General features: G+C 47.9%; 2 protein-coding genes across 13 annotated transcripts in view; one reads left to right on the top strand and one right to left on the bottom strand.

Annotated features, from left to right (window-relative positions):
- Window positions 1-557: 557 nt before the first annotated feature.
- LOC112821008 (oxaloacetate tautomerase FAHD2A, mitochondrial) lies at window positions 558-22639 on the top strand. 6 transcript variants are annotated; one of them, XR_012379716.1, is made up of 9 exons: window positions 12979-13155; window positions 15339-15607; window positions 16725-16941; window positions 19251-19310; window positions 19505-19667; window positions 20592-20700; window positions 20811-20898; window positions 21012-21147; window positions 21918-22639. XR_012379716.1 is itself a non-coding variant. In XM_073897369.1 (8 exons), the coding sequence occupies exons 1-8, from the start codon at window positions 573-575 to the stop codon at window positions 21072-21074; spliced, it is 891 nt and encodes a 296-aa protein (XP_073753470.1). In that variant the 5' UTR covers window positions 558-572; the 3' UTR covers window positions 21075-21205. The 6 variants fall into 6 exon arrangements, 5 of the variants coding, with proteins under 5 accessions (XP_073753470.1, XP_073753469.1, XP_025723946.1 ...); XM_073897369.1 differs by lacking the exons at window positions 12979-13155; window positions 21918-22639 and adding an exon at window positions 558-592 and having other exon boundaries at window positions 15437-15607; window positions 21012-21205; XM_073897368.1 differs by lacking the exons at window positions 12979-13155; window positions 21918-22639 and adding an exon at window positions 575-592 and having other exon boundaries at window positions 15360-15607; window positions 21012-21205.
- GPAT2 (glycerol-3-phosphate acyltransferase 2, mitochondrial) overlaps window positions 21387-24198 on the bottom strand; it is a 12920-nt gene continuing 10108 nt past the window's right edge. For 6 of the 7 annotated variants that reach the window (XM_073897365.1, XM_073897361.1, XM_025868155.2 and 3 more), the window contains 9 exons: window positions 23954-24024; window positions 23619-23877; window positions 23383-23531; window positions 23145-23222; window positions 22560-22691; window positions 22357-22477; window positions 22203-22268; window positions 21912-21967; window positions 21387-21607 (listed from right to left, as the gene is read on the bottom strand). In XM_073897365.1, the coding sequence (XP_073753466.1) occupies window positions 21491-21607; window positions 21912-21967; window positions 22203-22268; window positions 22357-22477; window positions 22560-22691; window positions 23145-23222; window positions 23383-23531; window positions 23619-23877; window positions 23954-24024 (1049 nt within the window). In that variant the 3' untranslated portion in view covers window positions 21387-21490. The remainder of the gene's footprint in view (window positions 21608-21911; window positions 21968-22202; window positions 22269-22356; window positions 22478-22559; window positions 22692-23144; window positions 23223-23382; window positions 23532-23618; window positions 23878-23953; window positions 24025-24198) is intronic. The other variant, XM_073897364.1, reaches the window with a different exon arrangement.

Below are 24198 nucleotides of genomic sequence, written 5' to 3'. Positions count from 1 at the left end.
GAAACTGCACCTATCTGGAAGGGGAAGATAGGGTTTAATTAGGCCTTGGCCAGAACAGAGAGGTCCCAGAGAAGGGGCCTGACCGGAAGTCCCGGTGGGGCCCTGGGGAAGGGATTCAGGCTCCTCCTGAACAGGCATCTGAGCGCAGCCTTCTCTTGGGTGCCGGTGGCACCAGTTGGGGCCGTCCAACCCACAAACCTCGCTCCGACGGCTGTCCTGACTGCCGAGGGCCATCAGCCTTAGAACAGGGCTCCCTGACAACTGCCGTGTACTTCTTTGTTTTGTCTGTTCCTCCAGCAGGAAACCCCAGCTTCGGTAAAGCCCTGGCAGCCACGCTACCTCCAAGCCAAGCGAGGCAATGCCTTTCCCTGCCAGTGATTGGTTGAGGGGCGGGCACCTGACCCGATTACAGCCAATGAGGTCCAGGGAGACATGTGCTGGGCATGCTGGGAAAGACGCTGCCGCCTTACTCTCAGAAGCTGGGGCGTGTGAGTGCTGGGGATGTTCCTGCATCTTTGTCCCTGCAGGAGCCGTGGGAATGAAGCTTATGCAGAAGATGGCCTGACTGAGAGATGAAGAGAGAGGAAATAAGGTCTGGGGAAGGCAAGTGGGGGCAGGGGGTGGCCCTTGAGCTAAAAATCAAACTGTACTTTAAGCGAGCCCCCTCCCAGTCCCTATAGACTCTTCGCTTAATAGGATTCGCCCCTAATAGGATTCCCCTCCTCACCCCCCACCCCCTTAAGCCAGTTAGAACTGGGTTGACTGGCACTTTTCCTGAAAAATTCTCAATTGCTATGAGCCATAATGTTAAGCTCAACTGTGGGGTGGTGAATGTGCTTTCCAGACTCCAGCGGGCCCCGAAGGAAGGGGGGGTCCGCGGCCAGCGTGCCCGGTGCTGTCTCTCCTGCCAGATTATGGGCATCTGGCAAGCAGGAGCCATGGTACTGGCACTGTGGGGGGCACATGGGGGCAGGGAGTGGTCAGTAATGCCGCTGAACTGAAGGTTATAGGGAAGGAGGCCACAGCAGACAGCCCAGGGTGGGGCCAGGTGTCAAGGCCCTGAGGGTGCTGGGCCATGGGCCCGGCTCTCCCACAGCACCAGAGTCAAAGTCTCTTTGAAACATCTCTGGCATGCGCTGTAGGGGGCCTTAGCCTGAGCACTCACCCCAGGCCCAGCCCAGTCCTTCTTTCTTCCACTTTTCCTTTCCTGAGCAATTCTGGCTGTCATGACCCAGGAGCAGAGCAAATGAAGCCAGGCAGTGCTTTTTCCCAGTTTTGAGAAATTACCAAATATAGTAAAACATCCAGAAACTAAAAATACAGACCCAAAGAGCAGGCTGGCAGTCCCCCACAGCCAACTGCCAGCCCAGACAGTATTGTGAAATCCTCAAGTTCCCTGCTTTGTTGACAAACTTCCCCAGGTCCAAGTGGAACTTTGTCCTGGGCAGAGCAAATGGGGCCCAAAGGAAGGAGACCGTGGTCTCTGACTTGTGTCCCCCCACCCAGGCCCTGTCCCCTGTGTATGTGGGACAGGCATCAAGAGACTGGTGTGGAAGGCATCTTCACTCCAGCTCCCATCCATCCCAGCCCTGGGCCCATACTTCACCATTCTTTCGTCGTTGAAAAAAACAAACAATTGTTGTACACCCAGCACTCTGCCGGGCTCTGAGGATAAAATGGCAGAATATTTGCAAACCCTTCCCTGCTGGAGCCTATAATTTCCTGGAGACAAGGCATTAATAAAGTAAGTCACTCAAACAAGTTTACATTTACAACCAGTGCTACAGCCACAAAAGTGAGGTCTATTGTTCCGTGAGAACCTTTGGACAGGCCACATGACCTCAGGAGGCTTCCTGAGGGAAGTAGCATGTGAGCTGAACCTGAAGGATGAGTAGGAGTGAGCCAGGTAAAGGGCTGTGACATGAGAGGGAGACAGCACTGCCCGGAATTGGGCTAGATTGATGGGGCTTGGAGCCTGGAATCCTGAGCGCAAATGGAGGTAAAATGGGGAGGTCCTCTGGAGGCTTGGGCATAGCCTGAGAGCAGCAGGAAGCCACTGATGAGTGTCCTGTCAAGTCAGTGTTTTGAAAATGCCCCTCTGGCTGGAACATGGAAACCAAATTGGAGGGGGCCAGAAACCAGAGAGGAGGTTGTTGTGGTCTGCTATTGCAGCATGGCAGTCCTTGGTTATTATTACATCTCACAGTGCTGCTTGTGCCGGGTCTCTTGTGCCCTGGCAGTTAGACAGTGGCTGGGGTAGGAGTCATCTAATAATTGAAGTTTATGGCAAATAGGGATGCTATATGGAGCCTCTGGAAAGCACGGATAAGAGAATCATCATGTCCAGGGTCTAGGACTGTGGAGCATGTCTATATATATAACCCTCTTCTGAAATATCTCCTCTAACTTCAAGAAACAGCTCTGGCTTGCTGTTGGGCTTTGTTAGAGACTTAGCACCTAAGTATGGGATATGAGCTTCCTAAATAATCTGGGTGTTGTTGGACACCCTCCTCCCCCGTCATAAGGTTGGACATGTGCAGCATCAATCTGTCATCAAATGGAAATGGTAGAGTCCAAGCTCAGGCAGGTGTGGAAGATAATAACTAAGTTGGATGAGCATTCTTTTCACGCTTCCTCTCTCTCAAACCACGTGCAAGGCTTCCTGTGATGGTCTTTGGGGTCAGTTTACTGAAGTTGAAAAAACTCAAGCATGGTTGGGGTGCCTGGGTGGCTCAGTCGTTGGGCGTCTGCCTTCGGCTCGGGTCATGGTTCCAGGATTCTGGGATTGAGCCCTGCATCGGGCTCTCTGCTCAGCAGGAAGCCTGCTTCTCCCTCTCCTACTCCCCCTGCTTGTGTACCCTCTCTCGCTGTGTCTCTCTCTGTCAAATAAATAAATAAAAATTAAAAAAAAAACTCAAGCATAGTTTACTGAGGGGTCTGCATGATAGGATGCTGATATTTCCCCAAAGTTACAAGGCAGCATGACTCTCAGGGATGACCCTGAAGGTCAGTGGTAAAGAAAAATCTTCCCTGTGGCTAGAATTTTGGGCAATATGTTTGATTTTCTGGAGTGAGAGATGGCCAGAAGTATGAATCTACTGGTTATTGATTCATGAACAGTTGTTAATGGTTTGACCATATGGCCAAGGACTTGGAAGGAACAGGAATGGAAGACTGATATAATAGCGTTCTCCAGAGAACAGAACTAACATAGGTGGATGAATATATAGATAGATTTTTTAAAAGATTTATTTATTTATTTGAGACAGAGCGTGCATATGTGCAGAGGGGAGGGGCAGAGGCAGAGGGAAAGAGAGAATCTTAAGCAGACTCTGTACTAAGTGTGGAACCCAACTTGGGGCTTGATCTCACGACCCTGACATCATGAGCTGAGCTGAAACCAAGAGTCAGATGCTTAACCGACTACATCACCCAGGTGCCCAGATAGATAGACATTTTAAGGAACTGGCTCATGTGATTGTGGAGGCTTTGTGTGTCCAAAGTCTAACAGGATAGGCCAGCAGGCTGGAGACTGGGAAGAGTTGCAGTTTGAGTTGAAAGGCCATCTGCTGGCAAAATTCCTTCTTGCTTGGAGTGGGGGTGGGGACCTATCAGTTTTTGTTCTATTAAGACCTTCAATGGATTGGACTATGGAGGGTAGTCCGTTTTACTCAAACTCCACCGATTTATTAGATCTTAATTTCATCCAAAGAATACTCTCACAGAAACATACAGAATAATGTTTGACTATATTTCTGGGCACTGTGGCCAAGCCAAGTTGACACATAAAATTACCATCACAATTGATGACAAGTAAGTCTAGAGAAGAGGTATGTGGATGGACCTCCCTGAAAGGACACAGAGCATGAAGATAATAGGGTACATGTGAATGCCCACCAAAAGGCATCCATCGCTGAGGAGACATTTAACAATAGGTGGACAAAATGACATACTCTGGATGTTAGTTAGCCTCTCTCCCCAGCCACCCTGGTGCTTGCTCAATGGGCCCATGAACAGAGTGACCAGGATGGCAGGAATGGTGTCCATGCATGGTCTCAGCAATGTGCACTTCCTCTTACCGAGACTGACCTAACACTGCTGCTGAGTGCCTAATCTGCAGAGATCAGTGTTAATCCCTGATATGGTACCATTCCTTGTGGGCACCAGCTAGCCATCCAGCGGCAGGTGGATTGGATTACACTCGACCTCCTCCATCATGGAAAGGGCAGAGATTTGCCCTCACAGGACCCATATTAGTAAAGTTTAATGAAAAATACAAGAGCAGGGCGCCTGGGTGGCTCAGTTGGTTAAGCGACTGCCTTCGGCTCAGGTCATGATCCTGGAGTCCCGGGATCGAGTCCCACATCGGGCTCCCTGCTCGGCAGGGAGCCTGCTTCTCCCTCTGACCTTTCTCTCTCTCTCATTCTCTCTCTCAAATAAAATAAAATAAAATCTTTAAAAAAATAAAAAAAAAATAAAAAGAAAAACGAAAAATACAAGAGCAAAGGTTAATGGAAAACTACAGAAATCAAAAAAGGCAGGACAACTGAGGGCTCAAACCTTTTGGGAATGAGAGTTTAGGTCACTCCTTTAGGTAAAGAACCCTGACCAGTTGAGGTTCTCATTGAGGGCAGGGGGAATACAGTGTGTGCAGTGAAAAAAGAAAGCTAGCAATATCGGTTACAACCTTGTGACAAACTACAGAAAGGAGAACTGTAGGAATTTTGCTGCTCTTTTTTGGGTTTTTGGGGTTTTTTTCACTGATTTTTTAATCACTCTTTTCATCATAATAAGTATACTTTTTAATCCCCACCCCCTATTTTCCCCCATCCCCCCCCCCCCCCCCCCCCCCCTTAGGTAACCATCAGTTCTCTATAGTTAAGAGTCTGTTGGTTTGTCTTTTTTTTCTTTGCTCATTTGCTTTGTTTCTTAAATTCCACATATGCGTGAGATCATATATTTGTCTTTCTCTGACTTATTTCTAACTAACTCTTTAGCTCTATCCATGTTGTTGCAAATGGCAAGATTTCATTCTTTTTATGACTGAATAATATTCTATTATACACACAGAGACACACACAGGCACACCACTTCTTTGTCTATTCATCTGTCTGTGGATACTTGGGCTGCTTCCATAGTTTGGCTGTTGTGAATAGTGCTGCAGTAAACATAGGGGGTGCATATATTCCTTTGAATAATTTGGGTTTTTGTATTTTTTGGGTAAATACCAGTAGTGCAATTACTGGATCATAGGGTAGTTCTATTTTTAATTTTTTTGAGGAACTTCCATACTGTTTTCCCTGGTGGCTACACCAGTTTGCATTCCTACCAGCAGTGCACGAGGGTTCCTTTTTCTCCACATCATCACCAATACTTGTTGTTTCTTGTGTTTTTTATTTTAGCCATTCTGACAGGTGTGAGGTGATGTCTCAATGTAGTTTTGATTTGCAGTTCCCTGATAATGAATGATGTTGAGCATCTTTTGATGTGTCTATTGGCCAACTGTATGTCTTCTTTGGAGAAATGTCTGTTCATGTCTTCTGCCTATTTTTTAATTGGATTAATTGCTTTTTGGTTATTGAGTTGTATCAGTTCTTTGTATATTTTGGATTATAACTCTTTATTGGATATGTCATGGCAACTGTCTTCTCTCATTCAGTATGTTGCCTTTTAGTTTTGTTGATAGTTTCTTTTGCTGTGCAGAAACTTTGTATTTTGATGTGGTATTTCCTTTGCCTCAGGAGACATATCTAGAAAAACGTTGCTATGGCTGATGTCAGAGAGATTACTGCTTGTGCTCTCTTCTAGGATTTTTATGGCTTCAGGTCTCACATTTAGGTCTTTAATCCATTTTGAGTTTATTTTTGTGTATGGTGAAATAAAGTGGTCCAGTTTCATTCTTTTGCATGTGGCTGTCCAATTTTCCCAACACCATTTGTTGAAGAGACTTTTTCCCATTACATGTATTTTCCTTCTTTGCCAAAGATTAATTGGCCATATAATTGTGGGTTTATTCCTGGGTTGTCTGTTCTATTCCATGGATCTATGCATCTGTTTTTATGCCAGTACTATACTGTTTTGATTACTACAGCTTTGTAGTTTAACTTGAAATCTGGAATTGTGATACCTTCAGTTTTGTTTTTCTTTTTCAAAATTGCTTTGGTGTTCAAAATCTTACGTGGTTCCATACAAATTTTAGGATTGTTCTAGTTCTGTGAAAAGTTTTTCTTATTTTCTATTTGATCATTACATTTGGACATGCTAACCATTTGTTCCTCTCTCCTTCCCAATTTTCCTTTATACACAACTTATCAGAACTTAATTTTACATTTTAGGCAACAGAATATTCTAATCCAGGACTGGCACTAGATTTGTGATGGATACCATTACTCTTGGGGAAAGGGTGAGAACTTCTTTACTCCTAGGTAGCATAACCTCATATTAGATAGTAATCAAGAGTTGTTTTGTTGATGTACAGAATTTAAATATGTGTCAAGGGTGAATATGGAAGCAGAGTAGTCAAAGGATTGGACTGTGCCAGTTACCTGTTTGTTTATTGCTTGTCAGCTCCAGAGTCACCTGTTTTGCCTACTCTGTAAAAACGGACCCAGGCCCTTTAAATATTTTCTCCTTGCCAACTGACCCTGAAACATTGTCTGCAGAGGGCACTGGAGAAACATTCCAGGAGGAAAGGGTTTTGCTTCCTGGTGTCAGCATTCTCACTAGACAGCCTCCTGCAGCATGGGCAACTTCTTCAGCAGCAGGATCCTGCAGCATTCCCTGCTTCCCCAGTGCCCAGCTCCTGCAGTACCTGGTACCAGCAACACCTGTGGCCAACAGCCTCCCATGGCACCCCCTCCCTCAGGTGGCTTTGTAACAGAGTACTTGCAGCAAAATGTTGCCAGTACCCTAGAGGGTGGATTTCAGGTGAGCTCCAGATTTCTAGTTCCAGCACTAAACATCTCTGCCAACTCCAACAAGGTCTGGATCTCAGCCCTGGCAGGTTTCTTCCTTGGGTGTTTCCTTGAGCCCTAAGGGTTTGACTTCTCCTTGAATCTGATGCTTTTATAGTTTTTAGAATCTTACTGGGCAATCCCTCATGAAGCCAGTCCCCTGTTATAGTTAATACTTCCTTATGTTAAACTTAAATCTGTTCAAATTACCGTGTGATTTCTTTCCTGATTGGACCCAGATTGATACACTGTCTTGAGAGAGCCAAGAAGAGGCTGTCCCACCTTCTATTACCTGGCTGTTATCGGCTGAATTGTGTCCTTCCAAAATTCATATGTTGAAGTCCCAACCCCTAGTACCTCAGAATTGTATTTGGAAATAAGTCTTTTAAAGAGGTAATTAAATTAAAATGAGGCTGTTAGAGTGGGTGCTAATCCAGCGTGACTAATGTCCTCATAAGAGGAAAGCTGGACACAGACACAAGAGGCATGCACACAGAGGGGCGGGCGCGCGCACAGAAGGATGGACGTGTGAAGGGCCGGCAGGAAGGTGGTCATCTGCAGGCCGAGGGGAGAGCCCTGAGGAGAACCCAACCCGCCAACACCTTCATCTCCGATTTCCAGCCTCCAAAACTGAGAAAACAAATGTCTGTTCTTTAAGCCACCCGCTCTTATGGCAGCCCCAGCACACTAGTCACTAGCCTTGGCAGTCAGGCAGGGTCATCTGCCACACTGTATTTAGTAGAGGGGAGTCACTAAGTGCAGCCCACAGAAAAGGGGATGGAAATTAGATACCTCTTATGGATGGAAGGAGCATCAGAGAATTTGTGGACATGTTTTAAAATCATCATCACAGAGGCATAGCAGGACTACCGCCAGGTAGGATATATTAATGGTTTGGCCTGGGATGCTGGGAAGTCTAACAATTCAGATTTGAGGAGCTACTGTTGCTAGGACATGAAGACGGGTTGGAAATGGAAGTGAGCATGTGGGAAGGGCAAAGACGGAATTCTAGTTTGGGAACTGCCCAGCTGGATGGAAGCTCCTGACATCTCTGAGAGATGAAGAACGTGTTTGATGTGGAAAAATTGTAAGTTCAGTCTTGGACATGTTGTTTATGGTCCTTTCGAGACATCAGGATGGAGATGTCCAGTAGTTGGGTTCATGTGAGACTTTATTCTATGGTGATAATTAAACCATCACACATGAGAAAGATTGCTTAGGGATCCTACTGAGTGGGGAGAAGCGCAGGAAGGGCCATGCCTTGAGAGATGCCAACATCTATAGGTTGGATGGAGGAAGGTGAGTTTGAAAGAGACTGAGATGGAGGAGGAAATTAAAGAAAGTACGGTGTGGGAGGAGACTTACCAGTTCAGATCGTGTACAGCTGCAAGTAACAGGGATCCAAGATAACAGTGGCTTAAAAAGAGATTTTTTTTTCATTCACTTGCATGAAAGACCAACACCCCCATCTGTAACCCCAGCAACCATTAATCTGTTCTCCAGCTCTGTAATTTTGAGATGTTCTACAAATGGTATCATACAGAATGTGACCTTTTGAGACTGGCCTTTTTCACTCAGCATAATACCCTTGAGATCCATCCAAGTTTTTATATATATCCAAAATTGGTTCCTTTTTATTGACAAGTAGTATTTCATGCTGTGGATGTACCACATTTTGTTTAACCAGTCACCTATTGTAAAACACTTCATTGTTTCCGTGGTCTTAGCTATGACAAATAAAACTGCTATGAACAATCATGTATAGGTTTTCATTTCTCTGGGATAAATGCCCAGGATTACAGTTTCTGGACCATATGGTAAATGCATGTTTAGTTTTTTAAGAAATAGCCAAACTGTCTTCTAGAGTGGCTATAGCATTTGACATTCCCATCAGCAATGCGTAAGAGATCCAGTTATCTACATCCTCTCCAGCATTTGGTATTGCCACTGCTTTTTTTAAACTGTTCTAATAGTGCAGTGATATCTCATTGTGGTCTTAATTTGCATGCCCTTAATCTCTATAGAGATGTTGAACATCTTTTCATGTGATTATATGCCATCTGTGTAGTTTCTTCAGTGAAACATCTCTTCATGTCATTTATCCATTTTCTAATTAGATTGGGTTTTCTTTGTTGATTTTTCAGGGTTTTTCTTTTTTTTTAACTGAAATGTAGTTGACACTATTTTACATTAGTTTCAGGTATACAACATAGTGATTCAACAAGTCTATATGCTGTGGGTTTTCTATATATCCTAGATGTGAGTTCTTTGTCAGATATGTAGTTTGCAAATATTTTCTCCCTGTCTGTAGCTTGTTCTTTCATCCTTTTAACATCCTTTTGCAGAGCATAAGTTTTTAATTATGTTTTTTCCCCCTCTCTTATGCCTTTTGGGGTAATGTCTAAGAACTTTTCACTAAGCCATATGTCTCAAAGATTTTCTCTTATATTTTCTTCTAAAAACCTGGTAATTTTACATTTTAAATTTAAATCTGTGATCCATTTTGAGTTAAATTTTATATAAGCTATGAAATTTAAGGCAAGGGTCAAGGTTCTTTTTTTCTTTTTTGGGGGGGGGTCAAGGTTCTTTTTTAAAGAGTTGGATATCCAGTTGCTCCAGCACCATTTGTTACAAGGACTATTCTTCCTCCACTGAATTGCTTTTGTATCTTTCTCAAAAACCAGCTGGGCATATTTCTGGGTTCTCTTTTCTGTTCCATTGATCTGTCTATTCCTCTGCCAGTAGCACACAATCTTGATTATAGTGACTACATAATAAGTCTTGAAATCAGATTGACTGATTATTCTTACTTTATTCTTCTTTTGCAAAATTGTTGCAGCTATTCTAGTTCCTTTGCCTTTCAATGCAAATTTTAGAGTAGTCTTGTCTGTATGTACAAAAAATCTCGATGGGATTTTGGTAGGAGTTGTATTAAACCTGTATATCAGTTTGTGGAGAATTCACATCTTCACTGTGTTAAGTCTTCCAGTCTGTGAATGTGACGTGCCTCATTATTTATTTTGATCTTTGATTTCTTTCATCAGTGTTTTATAGCTTTTAGCATACAGATCCTGTACATGTTTTGTTAAGATTTGCACCTAAGTATTTTTTTTAAAGATTTTATTTATTTATTTGAGAGAGAGAGAATGAGAGAGAGCACGAGAGGGAAGAGGGTCAGAGGGAGAAGCAGACTCCCCACCGAGCAGGGAGCCCAATGCGGGACTCGATCCCAGGACTCCAGGATCATGACCTGAGCCGAAGGCAGTTGCTTAACCAACTGAGCCACCCAGGCGCCCTGCACCTAAGTATTTTTATTTGAGCAAATAGTATTATATTTTAAAATTTCAGGATGCACATTTTCATTGCTAGTATATAGAAATACAGTTGATTTTTCTATGTTGATCTTGTACTCTGCGAGCTTGCTGAATTCACTTATTATTCCCAGGAGGTATCCCCCCCTATGGATTTTCTATGAAGACAACCATTTCATCTGCAAATAGGGATAGTTTTATTTCTTCCTTTCCAGTCTATATGCTTTTTATTTCCTTTCATTGCCTTATTGCACTAGTTAGAATTTTCAGTACTATGATGCTTAAGAGTGGTAGCAGGGTGCCTGGGTGGCTCAGTCCATTAAGTGTCCGACTCTTGATTTCGGTTCAGGTTAGGATGTCAGGCTCTTGAGATGGAGCCTGGAGTCAGACTCTGCACACGGCAGGGAGTCTGCTTAAGTTTCTCTCTCGTCCTCTGCCCCTTCCCCCACTTGCACAATCAATCAATCATTCTTAAAAAAAAAAAAAAAGAGAGTGTTGGGAACAGGCATTCTTTCTTCCCTTCCAGGGGAAAGCATTCAGGTTTTCACTATTAACTATGATGTTAACTGTAGGCTTTTTGTTAGATGTTCTTTATCAAGTTGAAGAAGTTCCCTTCTGAGTTCTCTGAGAGTATTTGTCATGAATGGATGTTGAATTTTGTCAGATTTTTTCTACATTAATTGATAAGACTGATTTTTTTTCTTTAGCTTATTAGTATGGTGGATTATACTGAGTAATTTTTGGATATTGAACATGCCTTGCATTCCTGGAATAAACCCCGTTTGGTCGTGGTAGAGAATTATCTTTATATATTGCTGAATTATATTTGCTAATGTTTTGTTAAGGACTTTTGCATCTGTATTTATGGGAGATATTGTAGTTTCCTTTTTTGTACTGTCTGTTTTCTGGTATCAGGGTAATACTGGCTTCATAAAATGAATTGAGACATGTTCCTTCCTATTCTATTTTCTGAAATAGATTATATAGAATTGGTGTTCATTCTTTAAACATTTGGTAGAATTCTCCAATGAAACCATCTGGGACTGGATGTTTCTTTTTCAGGAGTTTTTAAGTTACAAATTCAATTTCCTTAATAGATACAGTGCTATCCAAATTATCTATTTCATTTTGGGTGAATTGTGATAGGGTGTATTTCAAGGAATTGGTCCATTTCATTGAGGTTGTCAAATTTTTGTGTGTAGATTTGTTCACAGTATCCTCTTATTATCTTTTTGATCGTGGTCTTTAATGATCTCACTTGTTTTATTCTTGTCCAGAAGCAGATGTCCTCTCCTTGGCATTTGGAAGGTGTAGTCCCAAACCTTTGCCTAAATTATGAGTTCCCCTGTCTCCCTGTTTCCCTTCAGTCTTTCTGGCTGATCCTTACATGATGGGTCTCCTGACTGGGGTTTATGCCAGGCTCTCTTCACCACATTCCTCCTGATCATATTTACCCTCACAAGTTCCATTTCTATCTGTATGCTGACCTCTGCCTTCAAGCTAATTCCCTAAGTTCCAAGACCTGTGTCTCCAACTGCCCACCCTGCAGTGCCTCCTTGACTGTCACAGGCACATTAAATATAATCCATCCAAAACTGAGCTCACCATCCTCTCCCCAGAACTGCTGCCCCTCTAGACCCCTCGTCTCCATGAATGGCAGTGTCATTTACCAGCCAGAGCCCTAGCAGTTGGCCTTGGACCTCCTCCCCCCTCCACTCCCACCTCCTGTCATCATCACTGAAGCCTGTCAGTTCTACCTTCTATACATCTCTGGATTCTCTCCTGTCTCTGCCACACACCAAGCCACCTACACCGTTGCTCTCACCTGCACCACTCGTATCCAGACACCTCGCCTTGGAGGAGTGGCCGGGCAAAAGTTCTTAAATGCAAGTCTGACCATGGCACATCCCCTGTGAGGCCTCCTGTGTGCTTAGATAAGGCTCAAACTCTTTCTTGGGACAAGTAAAACCCTGGATGATCTGGTACATGGTTAAGTCCTGGGCATCTTGCGCAGAGCCCTTTATATGTCTCCATATGCCAGAGGCCTACAATCCTACTGGATTATGACTGCCTGTTTAATTAAACCACCTATGCACTAGAGTGCCTGTTCTTTGATGCTGGAGGTTATGCTTCCCACTATCCTGCCCTAGGCCCAACACAGTGCATGTGAAGACAAGGCTGCTTGAGAATGGGAGCAAAGGACTGCACGTGGGGTCCAGAATGCTGGTTCCACGACTCACACTCCTTGTGTCACCTTGAGCAAAGCACTTCTGCCTCGGCTTTCCCATATGTAAAATGGGTGCAATCATTCCTCCTCTTCTCAGTGATATATCAAAATCAGAAGACAAAAATACTCGTCGGTGTGAACCGGGACGCCCTAATTTGGTCCCCTCCACTCTTTTCCCAATAATCAAAACGGTGCCTGGCCTAAAGCAGGACCCGACGCAGGTGAGGCTAGCGAGGAGCCCAGGGCGCAGATTTTCAGGAAGCACTTATTGTCAGATTAATGCAGGTGCGGGGAGCCCCGACTTTGAGTGGGGGGGATTGGCCTCGGGCAGCGGCTGGCCGCACCTGCGTCGGCCCCGCCCGGACGCCTGAAGAAACACGAGAGACAACCTGCCCTCCAGCGCTAGGCCCGCCCCCTCCGTGACTTGGCTTCCGGGATAGAATGAGGCGCCCTTCTATTGGCTGCTGTTCTCTGGCGTCACCAAGGAGCGCCCGCCTGTGCGAAAGTCGTGGAACAGCTGGGCGCGCTACTCGTGGAGATCCTCGGGCGACTAGATTTCAGAACGCGGTGCAGGCGTCTAGGCGCCTGCTGACCTTGGCCCCCAACCCCGTGAGCCCGCGCCCGACAGCTCAGGGCACCCGGCAAGACCGGCCGCCGCGGCCAGGTAGGTTGGAGTTGTGGGCCGGGCCGCGTCTCAGCCTCCCTCCAGGTCTTCGGCTGAGGTCAAGACTGGACCGGCCGGGCCTCAGCGACCACAGGGACCCGGCGGGGCGGGCCCCCGTGAGTGCCGGAGACAAAGCCGGGGGACTGGTGCGGGGTGCCAAGCAAGTGGGTGGTGGGACACGGTCCCACGTCTCTCAAGAGGCGATGCTTGTTGCTGTTTCCACCTCGAATCTCTGCCTCTTTGCTTAAGGACCCTTTTCCAGGAGTTGAATTGAGCTCGTGTTCTGTTGCATCGTAATTACCACAGAAGCACCAGGGCCACTTTCTAACTGCTGCTTTGGCAGATGATTTCTTTAAGCCTCATTGCCCGCTTCTGTAAAATGGGATGTTGTACCTGAGGGAATTGCTGTAGGGCAGAATAAGAACCTGAATGTGCCTGTCATGTGGGAAGGGCATAGTCAGTGGGGCCTGGGGTTATCTTGGAAAGCAGGTGACCAGCAATATCCCTGAAGCGGCAGCCAGCATATGACCAACTTTTCCCAGGCTGACAGAAGACAGGTGGTCAGTGGGCCTCTAGGCCCCTGAAGTCTAACCCCCACCACCTCTAGGACACTTTACCCCAAGCCAAGAATTTCAGTGTCACCTGGACTTGGATTCAAGTCTCAGCTGTTTTCTCTCCTTCTGAACCTGGGCAGATCCCTTCATCTTTCTGGGCCTTGTTTTTTTCATCTGTAAAATGGAACTAACAGTACCTACCTTCCACAATTGTCAAGAGAATTCAATCAGACATTGTAGATAAAGCACTTAAAATAAGACCTGGCATTCAGTGGGAGCAGTAACTATTTTTTCAGTGTGTAGAGTGTCTGAATGCATGCCTTTTGGCTTGAACAGATTTTTGACAGCATGGCTGTGTAAGACAGGAGGGCGGAAGTTTCAAAGTTCCTGGTTTTCTGGGTGAACTCCTTGGCCACTACAGTGGTCAGATCAGTGACCTGGGTCTTTAACTGAACATGGCAAATTGAACCATCAGGGTGAGGACCAGGAGTCTGGGGCTACCTCCACGTGCCTGAGCATAAAGAGCTACTTTTTAAAGCAAGGACCTATGCAGGGAAGGGACTGTTTGGAATGAAGATCAGGCTTAGATTAGAAACAAAACAAGAGAATGGCATTTGTCTTTGAGTAAAACCTAGAACTCAAAACGACCTGAGCCCTGTTGAAGCCTTCTAAGTGATTTGAGAAGGGAAGACACAGCCATGGTGACAATCACCAAGCTTTCCCAAGTAGTGAAAAGTCAAGCCGCTGCTCCTGGCATTTGTTGATTCAACAGAGTGTAGTGTAGAGCCTTCTGTGTGCCGGGCACTGTGGACTCAGCAGTGAAAGAGACAGATGTAGCCCTGGAACCCAGAGAGGAGATAGCCCAGTGATGCCTGTCAGGCTTAGGCCCTGCCCTTTGCCTGCAGCCTCTTCCCTCAGGTAGCCTGAACTGCAGCAGGAGAAGCTAATTACTGTCTGGAGAGGTTTGTGGGGGCTGCTTTTAGAAGGCTAGGATAGCCTGGTAGGGGTTTTGGCTTGGTGTAATGTATTTCAGTAGAAGGGTAAAAGGATCAAACTGGCATTTAAAAAACTGCCTATGACAGCTGTGAAGCCAGTTTCACCAGTGGTCACTTGTCCATGCAGGGCCCCGCTCTTAGCTAAATTCTAGTCCTGCTTATTTTAGCGCAGCCCAGCTCAGCTCAGCATCACTTCCTCAAGAAACTAGACAAAGGCAGGACCCTTTATCTTCACAGCAGTAGTCCCAATTGCTGGATCTTACTTACAACATCAGTTGTTAGTATCGGTCTCCCCTGAGAGCAAGATGGCAGGGCTGAGCGTATCAGTGCCTCGGTGGTGCCAGGTACAGTGTAAGCCTGCAGAAAGCACCGGGTGAAGGAGCGTTGGAATCCCTGCCATCTAGATTAGTGCCTGGCATGAAGTCGTCGCTCCTCTAGAAATGTTTCATTACACACATTGAATTGAGCAAAAAAATCACCTGATAAAGTGTAACAGGGTGAAATAACTAATAAATGTGTACCACTTCCAGGACTGTGCTATGCCAGGAATGGCTGATGGGGTGAAAGAGCTTGGGCTGCAGCTCGGGGAACTCTGTGGATCCCAGTGGTGGTTTCTGTTCCCTCTGTCCCCTAGGACCCACGTTTTTCTTCATAGGTTCTGATGCTGGTGTCCTGTAGAAGGTTGCTCACAGCTCTGCTGCAGGCTCAGAAGTGGCCCTTTCAACCCTCCAGAAATATGAGACTGGTACAGTTCCAGGCCCCCCACCTGATGGGACCTCACCTGGGCTTGGAGTCAGGGAATGGCGGGGGCGTCATCAACCTCAACGCCTTTGACCCCACACTGCCCAAGACAATGATGGAGTTCCTGGAGCAGGGAGAAGCCACACTCTCAGTGGCAAGAAGGTAAATCAGCAGGCAGCTACAATGGCTGCCATGCTACCCCCCCTTCCCACCCCCCTCCATGCCCTGGGAAACACAATTAGCTGGTAACTCTTGCAAGTAGCAGAGTAACCCTACCTTTCCTTTCTCACCTCTTCTCTTAGTGAAGAGCCTTAGAAATCTTGTATGACAACATCCTCAGGCCCAGGGATGGTGATTAACTATCCCAAGGCCACACATTTGGTGGTGGGGCCGGAACTCTGCTTCGTCACTCTGCCTTCCCCAAGGGATTAAGTTCCTGTCTGCCTGAGAAGTCTGGGATCCGGGGTCCTAGGAGGCATCTTGGGAAGCTTGGGGTAGTCTTTGGATGCTTGGCTCCTTAGAAGAGAGAGGACTGCAAAGAGGTATTCTTACAGATGGTTCTTGGGTTTGGGCTAGATTAGGTAGGGACTTCCCTGAAGCCAGCAGCCGTATGGAATTTGATGAACAGTAAATTAACCACTCTTGAGTTATTTTTACATACCAAACTGGCAAAAATACAAACGTTTGACAGCACACAGTATCGGTAACTGTATGTTTCCGATACTGTCATAGTCTCCCAAGATTGCAAACTACTCCCATGTCCCTCATCAGGTAATTAGGTGTATCTGTACTGTGCAGGCATCACAGTCCTGTCAGAAAAGGGGAAAGGTATATACTGTTACGGAGAGATCTCCAAAAAACACGTATTTTTTAAAAAGGTGTGTTTGGTGTGCTATCATTTGTGTAAGAAAGGACAGGAGGAGAAGAGTATGTGTAGAGCACCGTGGAGAGCTACACGGGCCCTGGCAGCTGTGTGTAAGGATGGCACAGGGGCAGAAGAGAGGCCTTTCTGGTCTTCTCATGTGCACCTTTTCAATTCCCCTACATGACACGTATTACCTAATGGGGGAAAGGAAATCAACACTGGATAAGAAATAAACAGTGCTCTGATATCAAAAGATAATAGCTGGGTTTGGTTTGCACACTGATTGTGATATGTGTGATAGATCTAGAAAATATATTTGAAAAAGCAAAACTTGTAGCTGCTGCAGTACCTCCCCAGCATGCCCAAGGGTTGCTGGCCTGCTCCTAACCAGTCCCTCTCTCCTGGTCTCTGCAGAGCTCTGGCTGCCCAGTTGCCAGTCCTGCCACGGTCAGAGGTGACCTTCCTGGCCCCAGTCACACGGCCAGACAAGGTGGTGTGTGTGGGAATGAATTATGTGGACCACTGCAAAGAGCAGAACGTTCCAGTGCCAAAGGAGCCCATCATCTTCAGCAAGTTTGCCAGCTCCATCGTGGGGCCCTATGATGAGGTCATCCTCCCACCGGAGAGTCAGGTCAGTGCCTCCTCATAGGCCCCCAGTCACCGGCCCGTCGCCAGGGTGCTCAGCACTCAGCAGCCAGCCTAAAGGAGCTACCTGTTGCATAGTAGTGCATTTAGTAGAAACTACAGGGGATTATACTGTGTAAGGCTAGTTTCAGGGAAAAAAAAGAAATTAACATATTTTTTACTGATTGCAAAAATAATACACTCTAATTGTAGAAAAATAATAAAATTCAGGATGCTTCTAAGAGTAAGTACAACGTCCTACATGACGATAATAACCACTATCACCACTAAGAAAATTAACATGAATAATACCTAAAAGATAGTCCAGTTGGGAATGTTCCCATTTGCCCCCAAAGATGACTTAATTTGGGTTCTGTTTTACTTTTTGTTTGTTGAACCAGGATCAGTCAAGGCCACACAGAGTACTTGGTTATGTCTCTTTAGTGCTTTAATCTAGAACAGGGATCTGCAGACTTTCTCAAAGGGTCAGTAAGTAAATAATAGACTCTTAATGCCACAGAGTGTCTGTTGGAACAGCTCATCTTTGCCCCTGTCGTGTAAATGCAGCCGTGGCTGATACATAAATGAATGAATATGACTGTGTTCCAGGAAAGCTATTTATAAAAGCAGCCAGGAGGCCGGATCTGGCCTGTGGGCCATAGTTTACTGACTTCTGGTATCAAACAATCCCCTTGCCCTTTTCTTTCATGACACCTGACTTTGGAAGAATCCTGGCAATTTGTCTTAGCATATCCCATATTCTTTTTCCTCATGATTAGATTTGAGGTAAACATTTTTGTCAAGGATTCTATATAGGTGTTAGTTCATTTGGACTGCTGTAACAAAATAAACCACAAAAATTTATTTTTCAAAGTTCTGGAGGCTGGGAAGTCCAGGATCAAGGTTCCGATACATTTGGTGCTTGGGGAGAGCCGGCTTCCTGATTCACAGACGAGACTCTTTTAGCTGTTTTCTCACATGGTAGAAGGGGCAAGGGAGCTCTCTGGGATCTCTTTTATAAGGGCACTAACCCTATTCATGAGAGCTTCACCTTCATGACCTAGTTACTTCCGAAAGGCTCTACCTCCTGATATTATCACATTGGGAGTTAAGTTTCAACATACGAATTTCAGGGTAAGAGGCACATTCAGTCTGAAGCAACAGATGTGTATTGCACCCCACTGGGAGGCTTATGTCAGATGGTCCTAAAGTCTGATCACTTGGTTTACTTGATGTTGACTAGATCTCATCGGAAAGGTGTATTTCACTGTGGTAATTAATAAGCAGTCTACAGGGTAGGAATTTGAGACCCTGTGGACTATCTTATTGCCTCACAGCTTTTCATCCAGGGATCCTCACCTGAATTCATTACATTGGGGGTTAGAAAAAGGTGATTTTTCTATCATTCCTTCTTATTATCTGGCATTTTGTGAAGAAAAGCTACCTCCCTTCTTTTTTATTCCTGTCCCTTTAGTAGCACTGTGTATTCCTGATTTTCATTTTTATCCAGTATGTTATAGTCCATCACTTATATTCTTTTTGATACTCTTAAGGGGGTCTCAATTTGGCCAGTGGGTGGCTTCAGGTTGGCCCCAGCCCTGTCACTTTTTGAGTACTTCCTTGCTTTCTGGCCAAGATATTTCAGGCTCATCTTGTACTGTCTCCGACCTGGAATTAGCCATTTCCCCCAAGGAACCCATTTCTGTCTAGTGGGGACCAGTGCTAAAGACCAAGATTGGGTGTCGGCTGTGCTCAGAGCAATTCTAGTTGTTACCGTTAGAAAGAGCAAGCAGCTTGAAAGGCTAAGTTGTATCTCTTACAGTTGCACTTTGCCGATTATGGGAAAGGCTGTGCATGTTTTCCTTTTTTCTGTGCTGTGCCCATTTCTTTTAAGTGAGTTAATACCTGAAAGCACTTAGGATGCTATTGGCACACAGTATGGTTAGCTGTTATTACTTGGTATTCATTCTTTTTTGAAAGTATTGAGTGACTTGTAAATTCAGTGCCCAGACTCATGTTGCCTTTCTTAAAAAATTTATAATCTCTACACCCAGTGTGGGGCTCGAACTCACAACCCCGAGACCAAGTCACATGTACCAAGTGAGCCAGCCAGGCGCTCCCCACAGTGGGGAGCTGTGACTGCATGCAGTGGTGCTGCCTGCCACTGCCCACTTTTATGGGTCTACAGGCCACACCTCCCCCCTCCTTCACTACATCTGGTTCATGGTGATTACAATTGTGGGCCCACAGCGAAGCCCCACTGTCAGAGGGAACAAGCCTCTGGAGCCAGGCAGCTCACTGCTTCGTTCTCTACAGGAGGTGGACTGGGAGGTGGAGCTGGCTGTGGTCATTGGAAAGAAAGGCAAGCGCATCAAGGTAAGGTGGTAGAGATGCCAGCCGTCTCTGGCATTGGGAAGTGGACGGCGACTACCTGCTCCCTGACTGCCTTATTCCTTGCCCATGTTTGGCTAGTTCTGGCGACTGACATGGGATAAAGTCTTGGTTATGGGGGGTTGGTCTCACCGTGATGATCTAACTTCCAATCTGGCCAAATCCCCTGTCCCCTAAAGGCCACAGATGCCATGGCTCATGTGGCCGGCTTCACTGTGGCTCATGATGTAAGTGCTCGTGACTGGCAAATGAGACGCAATGGAAAGCAGTGGCTGCTGGGAAAAACCTTTGACACCTTCTGCCCCCTGGGCCCTGCCTTGGTGACCAAGGACAGCGTAGCAGGTAGGTCTTGGATAGCCCACTTGGTGACTCTTTTGCATGGACACAGCAGAGTCAACGAAAAGCCATACTCGGGAAATTGGAATTTGGAGTTACCTTTGAGAGCAAGTCTCACCCTAGGCCATGCGTTCCACAGGCCTCCTTCCATGTCCCTCACTACAGAGGTGGTAGAACTTCCTCTAGCTGCCACTATCTGTGAGCGTCTTTAAGTTGGCAGGAAGCAGAAGTAATGGCTGCCAGAAGCCCATGCCTTTTCCCCAGGAAGGGAGAGGGGAGAGCACAGCGGCACCTCCACAGCCAGTGGTACCAGGGCAGCACCCCTTCTAGGCAGCAAGGTGAGCCAGGAGGAAAGCCCATCATCAAGAGGGCAGAGCACAGCCATTTCGGTAGGCATGTGTCCATGCGGCCCAGGTTTACACCACCCTGTGCAGCCATCAGTGAAGTGAAATTGTGTTCCAGCTGCTCTGAGGGGGCTGTGAGTGTATAAAGCAAAAAAGACAAAGGTGCTCATTAGCCAGGACACTATTACAGGTAAGCTGTCCCCTGCCGTCAGGTGCAGCCATCTGGGTGGTTGTCCTGCTGGACTACAGATACCCAGTCGTTTTTATATCTGCACTGGTCAGCCTCTGCTGTGGATAGAGGAGGGTCTGGGACATCCCTCCTTAACCCACCCCAGTGACCACTGGCAGATGCTCTGCTAGGTGGTAGATGAAGGAAGACTTGAGGAGGCCAATGTCCATACAGAAAGTTCCAGGGTAGGGAGTGCTGAGTGAGCATGAAGTGCCAGGATTACATGCAGGGAGACTAGCAGACAGACCTTTCACCTGGCCTGTCACAAAGCTACCTTATGCATTTGCTTTCTGAGTAAAGGGAGGGTATTGAGGGAAAACAAGGAGAACCCCAAGGTGGTGCTTTTACATTTCTCAGATCCACACAACTTAAAGATCTGCTGCCGAGTGAATGGGGAGGTGGTCCAGAGCAGCAATACCAACCAGATGGTGTTTAAGACAGAAGAGCTGATAGCCTGGGTCTCCCAGTAAGTGGGATGGGGCCCTACTCCACACACCCACCTGAGGCTGAGCTGAGCCTTGCAGCCCTGGCTCTGGCCACCTCGGCCCCTGGTCTCACCTGTCTCTTCTGCCCCAGGTTCGTTACTCTTTACCCAGGGGACGTCATCCTGACTGGGACCCCCCCAGGTGTTGGTGTATTCAGGAAACCTCCAGTCTTTCTCAAGGTAAGTTGACTAAAAGGTGGAAAGGGAACAAGGACCCAGAATCCCTGGCAGGCTTGTGAAATCCAGGCCTGTATGAGGCCAAAGGACTAATGTTTTGACCTTCTCTGTTACAGAAGGGGGATGAAGTTCAGTGTGAAATTGAAGAACTAGGCATCATCATCAACAAGGTGGTGTGAGGACTCTCCCCACAGGCCCTGGACTTAAGAAGTGGGGCATCCATTCTCTCCCAGGGCCAGCTGCCTCTTCCAGGTAGAGTGAGAGGAGAAGCTTGCTCTCCTTGTCAATAAAATTCTCAGCCAAAGCAGCAGCTTGGCTTCTGCTACAGTTTGTCTTTTAGGGTTTTAAGGAATAAGACAGGGCATTCTCACAGGGTAGGGAAGGAGAGAATAGATACCCCAAAAAGACACTTCTGGGCTTGGGAAAAAACCTGTCCAGTCCCCTTGTTTAACACACCAAAGGATGGAAAATGAAGAGACGGCAAGAGCCAATGAAGCACAAAAGATTTTATAGTTCAGGTAAGGGTGTGCAGCTCCCCCTGTCTTCTGGCTCCAGACACAGCTATGTTCTGGGGCTGAGAAGTCACTCCACAGTTCTAGCTACAAATGAACTGCCGGATGAACTGTTCCAGCTTTTCCTGATTTTCCCGGCTGGTGAATGTAGGGGACAGGCAGAGCATGGGGCCTGCAGGGCTGGGCGTCTGCTGCAGCACCTGGGCCAGAGGGAAGGGCTAAGAGCGCTCACCATGGGTGCTGTGCCTGTCCCCCAGCACGCTGCAAGTGAGACCTTGGGCCCCTTACGTCTGGAGTGCAAGTGTTGCCTCTTAAGCCCAAGAGTAGGAGGAGTCAGTGGTTTAGGAGACCAAAAGGGCCAGGAAAGCCATCCTACCTTCAACTACTGCCACCACGCCTATTCTGAGACACTAGGTAAACCCCAGGGTGGGCACAGCTAGGTTCCCTGAGCAGCTCTATCAGTACAGGGATGGGAAGCACAATGGTGAGACTGGCTCCTCTTACCCCCAGGTCTCTGAAGGTCCAGATAGCACTGATGGCAAGATTTTGGTCTGCACACTCTGGAAGGAAGAGAGAAGTGAAGGCTATAGGGAGGAGCAGGGAACCACCAGGCACAGGCTTCTCTTGTGCTGAAAGGAGGAACTAGCCAAGGCTAGGGCTCAGACTAGACGCAAAGACCCTCTCTCTACAACCCTTCTTCCTGGAGTTGCGATGTCACTGCCCAGCAGGGGGCAGCAGCCACCAGCAAACCCTTCCCTGCCTCTGGGGAGCCTGGACTGGCTGCCTGGGACTTACCAAAGAACCCTTCCTCCTGGGCAGTGGCCTGCAAGAACTGCAAGAGCTGCTCGGTGTAGCCGGACTCTGGGAGAAAGAAGATGTGAGCCTGGGGCCCCTGCCCTGAGCTCTCAGCCTCCCCCTGTGGCTGGCCAGGGTGGGGCACAGGCCTTACCCGTATCAGGCAACTGTCCCCGGTGAAGGAAGGTGGCAGCCTGTGCAAAGGCCTTGAGCAGCGGGCTAAGCAGGCGGCAGAGGAAGAGGAAGAAGTCAGGGCAGCGTGACTGCTGACTGAGCTGGAGGGGGACAGACCAGAGTGAGGGCCGTTCCCACTGGTCGCCTGCCTCCGCACCCCCGACGTGGCTTCTCCCAACTTACCCTGAAGTACCGGCCCTCAGCCTCCTCGAAGTCATCACTGTCACTATCAGTAAAGTCCCCACTCGGTTTCCACAGCAGCTTTGCACTTAAACGCTGCCGCCCTGTGTCACAGGCTGGCCGGGAGCCTGGGGTCTGGGGACCATGGGAGCCATTGGTTCCCTGACAGGTTCAGTCCTGAGCCCCCACTTCCCTAGACCAGGTACTTGGCAGACCAGGCATGTGGGGATGAAACCAGTAAAAGCAGACCTAGGGAGCCCAAGAAGACACCCGGGGCCATGCGAGACCATGGCACGTGCTGACCCTCGAGGGCCACAGTCTGTGGACAAGAACTGTAAGGGGCAGGAGACATCCAGAGGACTGCAGAGGTACGGCTGTCCAGTCCTGTCATGATAGGGCAGATGGGGCAAAGCCCGAGGCAAAGACTGGCAGAGGCAGGACCCAGGCCTCCCTGTCAGCCAGGCTAGGAGCACGCCCACCCCCACAGCACGCTGGGGCAGGAGGAGGAGTCTGGGGCAGCTGTCACTCAGGGTGGGAGTAGGTGGCCAGGCCCCAGACTGGGGCTTTGTCTCCAGCCGCCCTTCCTACCTCCTCAGCAACCAGGAGCCCACACTGGATAAGACGGTCCAGCACTTCCTGACAGTAGCAGTAGGAAGACTGGCAGGGCTGAGAAGAAAAGCATTCTGTGGCCTCAGAACCAGGCAGTGGGCCAAGGGAGACCTAACGCCACAGGAAGACTTAGGGGCCCATGCCTGCCCAGTCCCTCCCCCTCCACAACCGAGAGGGGAGGCCCAGGACCATGTGGGGCTGGGGCGAGAGGCCTGACCTGCAGCAGCAGCAGGTCCTGGGGCAGCAAGTGCAGCAGCAGCAGGATCTGACGGTACAGCTCGTTCTGGCTCAGCAGCTCGATGCCCTGTAACTCCCAGGGCCCCTCAGGTGGCATTCTGCCTGCCAGCAGACCCCGAACAGCGCAGGCTGGGGGAGGAAAGGGCCAGGCATGAGGAGGGACGCCATTTGCCTCGCCCCTACACACGTCCCACCCAACCCAAGCCCAGGACTCACCACCTACAGCTTCACTCAGGAAGGCAGGTAGCAGCTCGGCGCTCAGGCGTGCCAGGTGTGTGAAACTCGGGCCTGGCCGAGGAACTACCAGTAAGTCCCCCTGATGGACGCGCAGCAGGGCCACATGCGCCCGTAGCAGGCTCAGCGTGTGCTGCACGAGGCACCGCAACTGCCCTGAGAAGCCCACGTCAAAGCCACGCAGTAGTGTCTCCTCGGTCAGCCAGGAGAACTCCCCCAGGAGCTGGGACAGGAACACACCCTGGGGGCCAGGGTAGTAGGGGGCTAAGCAGGAGGGCCACACCCCTCCCCCAGCCCCCTACCACTCTGTCCCCTACCTTCTGATGCTTGAAGAGCAGCAGTGTCGCCATGATGGCTGTGCTCATCACTGCCGAGCTGGTCACACTGGCTGGGGCCAGGGGTGGGAAATGCTTGTCAGGGCCCGAGGCCCAGGGGCCTAGTCCCTCCACCGCCCCAGCAAGTCTTCCTAGTACAAGAACATTCCTCCCGCACCCACCCTGGCAGCAGGCACCGCCCCCCAACACACACACACACACACACACACACACACACACACACACAC

The sequence above is a fragment of the Callorhinus ursinus genome, unplaced genomic scaffold (genome assembly GCF_003265705.2).
Source record: "Callorhinus ursinus isolate GAN/ISIS: 27379988/994484 unplaced genomic scaffold, GSC_fseal_2.0 scaffold10, whole genome shotgun sequence".
Lineage (NCBI taxonomy): Eukaryota > Metazoa > Chordata > Mammalia > Carnivora > Otariidae > Callorhinus > Callorhinus ursinus.
Note: the sequence above shows the minus strand (reverse complement) of the source record. Positions and strands in the feature narration are given on the sequence as shown.